The 4,952-nt window shown below is 44.1% G+C and overlaps 1 protein-coding gene across 1 annotated transcript; it reads left to right on the plus strand.

Moving 5' to 3' along the window:
• Positions 1-883: 883 nt before the first annotated feature.
• LOC308676374 (olfactory receptor 4M1-like) lies at positions 884-1,825 on the plus strand (the record flags this gene model as incomplete). The annotated part of the gene is made up of 1 exon (XM_081342187.1): positions 884-1,825. One exon carries the CDS (start codon positions 884-886, stop codon positions 1,823-1,825), a length of 942 nt encoding a protein of 313 aa, XP_081198313.1.
• Between the last annotated feature and the right edge of the window lie 3,127 nt (positions 1,826-4,952).

Genomic DNA, 4,952 nt, shown 5'->3' on the forward strand with positions numbered 1-4,952 from the left:
ATCTATGAGGGAATTTATAAGGAACGCGGTGGCTCAGTGGGTTAGGACGCTGAGCTTGTCGATCAGAAGGTCGGCAGTTTGGCGGGTCGAATCCCGAGTGCCGCGTAACAGAGCGAGCGCCTGTTACTCGTCCCAGCTTCTGCCAACCTAGCAGTTCGAAAGCACGTAAAAATGCAAGTAGAAAAATAGGGACCACCACGGTGGGAAGGTAACAGCGTTCCGTGCGCCTTTGGCGTCTAGTCATGCCGGCCACATGACCATGGAGACATCCTCGGACAAGCGCTGGCTCTTCGGCTTTGAAACGGAGATGAGCACTGGCCCCTAGAGTCGGAAAAGACTAGCACGCATGTGCGGGGGAACCTTTACCTTTACCTTTTATGAGGGAATTACATACGTTTAAATCAGAAGGTCACAGAATTGCAAATATAATGGGAGCTCTAAACATAATGGGGGAAAATTATCCCAATTCCATCCTGTCGTCAAGGTTTAACACAACGTGGACAAACTGAACTGCTTATTATGTACTAGAATATTGTCCTTTTCACTTTTTTCTTCCCCTCCTTTTCCACTCTTTCTATTTTTGTTTTCTGTTCTTTTTTTTCCCTTCCTTTATTTCAGTAAATGTTTCCCATCTCCTAGTGGGTCTACCTCTGATAAAGTAGTGGAAGGTAAAATTAATGGAGCTGTATGTGAATAATTCTGCCCTTAGTTTGCATCAGTTCTTTGTCTTCATTCAGTTGATCGGTTTCTTATTTCCCTCTCTTTTTCCCACCACTGATGCCCATTCCATTTTCCTTTTGTTTCCAAAAAATTGAAGACTGGAACAAGAGTCGCTGAATCTGCAACGGTAGAGTCACCTTCTGCCCCATTTCACCCACCATCTATGGGAGTGAGAAACAGCTCTGACGTGACTGAGTTCATACTGATGGGTCTGTCCCATGAACGTGGCGTCCAACTCTTTCTCTTTGCTCTCTTCCTCATGTTTTATCTCATTGTCTTACCAAGCAATGTGCTGATCATTATTACCATCCGGGGAGATCCACATCTCAACTGCCCTATGTATTTTCTATTAGCCAACCTGGCTTTTTTAGATATCTGGTATTCCTCCATCACTGCGCCCAAGATGTTGGTTGACTTCTTTGCCGAGCGCAAGGTCATTTCTTTCGGGGGCTGCATTGCTCAACTTTTCTTCCTCCATTTTGTGGGGGCTGCAGAGATGTTTCTACTCACCGTCATGGCCTATGATCGCTACGTCGCCATCTGCAAGCCTTTGTATTACTCAGTCCAGATGAGCCGACAACTTTGCGTTGTATTAGTGGTGGCTTGCTGGGTGGGAGGTTTTACCCATTCCCTCATCCAGGTGGTGCTGATTATCCGCCTCCCGTTCTGTGGGCCCAATGAACTGGACAATTATTTCTGTGACATTACCCAAGTCCTGAGGATCACCTGTGCTGATACCTTCTGGGAGGAGATGGTCATGATCTTCAGCAGTGGCCTGATTTCTGTGGTCTGCTTTGTGGCACTCTTGGTTTCCTACGCCTTCTTGCTCACTGTGCTAAAGAAGAATGTGGGTGAATCAGCTAGTAAGGCTCTCTCTACCTGTTATTCTCACATCACCATTGTCATTTTCATGTTTGGTCCCGCCATCTACATCTATGCCCGTCCTTTTGATGAATATGCACCCGATAAAGTCGTCTCTGTCTTTCATACCATCATATTTCCCCTCCTAAACCCCATTATTTATACCCTCCGGAACAAGGAAATAACTACAGCCATGAAAAAGATGGTTCTTGAGTACCTCCTCTGCAGGAAATATGTAGGATGATGTATTGACCCATTCTGTGGATTTATAAATTGCATTCCTGTTCACCAGGCTGATAATAAGCTAAGTGAGTTTTGCCCCATTTTACAATCTTTCTTGCCACATTTGTTAAGTGACCCACTGCAGTTGTTAAGTTCGTAACACAGTTGTTAAGTGAATCTGGCTTCCCCATTGACTTTGCTTGTCAGAAGTTTACAAAAGGTGTGTTATGGCTTCCCTGCATGCCAGCTCAGATGACAAGGAAAGTCGGCTCTGGGGAAGCCATTACAAGGTGATCACATGACCCCCAGGACACTGCAGTTGTCATCAATATGAGCCAGTTTCCAAGCATCCAAATGTTGATCACATGACCTTGGGGATGCCGCAATGTTCGTAAGTGTGACAACTGGTCATAAGTCACATTTTTCCAGTGATGTTGTAACATCAAATAGCCACTAAGCAAATGTTTGTAAGGGTTGTAGATCTCTTGAAATGTGATTTCTTTTATGAGATGAAATAAAATGCTGGATGGGCCTCCTTTGTTTCTGCTGCCTTCTCAGGGGACATCTGTGCATGTTTTGTGTGGAAGCTACACAGTGGGCTATATACGCTCAGCTCTGTGTCACACGGTGGGAGGTAAAAGGGAGGGATACTTAAAATGGATCGGTCAGTAGCATTCCAAGATGTCTTCCCAAAGCTTCTTCAATGGGAGGAATTTTCTTACACATTTTTTCTCCATGATGCTGGCCAGGTATGGTTCATTCTTTCTTTTCTTGACGAAGTCAATGCACACACAGTTTGTTTCTTTTCTAACGCAAAAAGAGAACTGTTTTAGATATTAATGGGAAATTGGGGTGTCAGGTTTTGAAGCACAGACTTGCTGGTGTGACAGAACTTGCTTCTCAATTTGCCAATGAATTCAGGGAGAGGGGAGAGGCTGTGGAATGCAGACTTCAAAGATTAAGAAAGCAGACCATGGGAATCGAGGACAATTGCCAAGTGTCTGGCCAGACTCAGAGTTGCTGTCCCATAACAATATTTTATGACTTGACTGGGCAAAGTGGATTGTCATCGGGTTTTGGATGTACTAAAAAGGAAAATAATAACTGCTCAAATACAATTATCGAAACATTTTAAATATTTTAATCAAACCTCTGAAATTGATCTAGGTTTAGAAGGCCTGAATTAGATCGGGGCTTTTCAACCTTTTCACCCATTGTACCACTTTTAGGATATGGGAACATCCGAGTACCACCAGTTGCCTAGCAAGGTGTCAAAAACTTGATGACCAAAAAAAAGGAAGAAAGAAAGAAAGAAAGAAAGAAAGAAAGAAAGAAAGAAAGAAAGAAAGAAAGAAAGAAAGAAAGAAAAAAGTGATGAAGTACAGGTAGTCCTTGACTTACAACAGTTCGCTTAGTGACTGTTTGAAGTTACAATGGCACTGAATAAAGTGCCCCCCAAGCCACAGCCAAGCAAGACACTTGCCTGCCCACCCAGCGGTGCTCTTCCTCCTGTCCGAGGTTTTCATTGTTATGAGCATTTCTGTTGAGGATTGGCAGTGAGGATGGGGTGGGAGGTGTTTGGTTTTTATTTCCCTTGTCTGCTGGGTGGTTGCAGCAGGTTTTGGTCACTTCACATGACCCTGGGACACTGTGACCGTCATAAATATGAATCAGTTGCCAAGCATCTGAATGTAAATCACAAGACCCTGGAGATGCTGCAACATTCCAGCTGATTGGTGCTTCTTCTGGGCTCAGAAGCGCCAGGATCAGCGCTGAGCTCCAGCTGGAGCCTGGCACTGATCCTGGTGCTTCTGCTGAGTCCTGACAGCCCTGCAGCTCCAGCCGTCTCTCGCTCAGGCTTGTGCGTTGCTGCCACCGGTTCAGCTCATTCCCCTCCCCCGCTACCACTTTTGTAGGATGGTCGCATGCCACCTGCCAGGTGCCAATGTACCACAGGTGGTACCCGTACCACTGGTTGAAAAGCCCTGAATTAAATGACCTTTGTAATCTTGTTCAGCTCTGCAGTTGATTCTATGATCCTTGGCCTCACCCTTTCTGTCTTTTGAAGGGGGAGAGAAGCCACTGATGTGAAGCTGCCCCTCTCCCTAACATCATTGCCTTTTCACTTTGTCCCAGATGATAAGGGGTCTTGAAACTAAACCATATGATGAACGATTGAGGAAACTAGAGGTTTTGGTAAGAACTAGGAATGGTACGATAGCAGTCTTCCAGTACTTGATGGGCTGTCACAGAGAAGAAGGGGTCATCTTATTGTCCAAGGCACTTAAGGACAGGACAAGAAGTAACAGGTGGAAGTTCATTATAGAGAGATCCAGCCTAGAACTAAGGAGACATTTCCTGACTATGAGAACAATTAATCAGGGGAATGGCTTCTTTCTGGAAGTTGTGGGAGCCCCATTACCAGAGGTTTTCAAGAAGAGACTGGAGTGGACGACCATTTGTTCAGAATAGGATCTCCTACCATGGGCAGGAGGTTGAACTAGAAGACTGCCAAGGCCCTTTGCAACTCTGTTATAACATGTCATACTTTGCCACTTATTTCCCAGGAGCTATGGTGAGGTCCACCAACTTTTGTGAACCAAGGGATGGACTTGAGTATCAGCCATAAGCCAGAGGCCAGTCTCCATAAAAGTGACCGGGGGGAAAAAACCTTCAAAATTTGACAGGCTCTGTTCATGCCACTCAATAATCCCAATTGCTAAATTTTCACTTACTGAATTAATTAAAATGGCTGGACTTCATACAACACAGTTCAGTTTTGGTGCAAAGCTAATCACATTCTAAATCACTATGGAGAAAGAAAAGAGAATGAGTAGGCAGGAGGCAGGATCAGGTCAAAAAATTAAATTTAACTGAAACTGAATGCAAATGTAAGTTAAATCAATTAAAAATCATTAATGTGAATACTAATACTAATACTAATACTACTAATAATAATAATGCCAGATGCCAGAGTCAAAGAAAAAGAACTGGGGAAAATTACGAAATACCGCGACCTGGCCATTGAAATTGCATGATTATGGATGAAACGTGTAACAGTGATACCCATTGTCATCGGGGCACTGGGAACTATGTCCAAAAACTTTGCAAAATACATCAAGAAATTGCAGCTTCCTGCAATAACTCCA

This window comes from Vipera berus, assembly GCF_964194415.1.
Source record: "Vipera berus genome assembly, chromosome: W".
Taxonomy (NCBI): Eukaryota; Metazoa; Chordata; class Lepidosauria; order Squamata; family Viperidae; genus Vipera; species Vipera berus.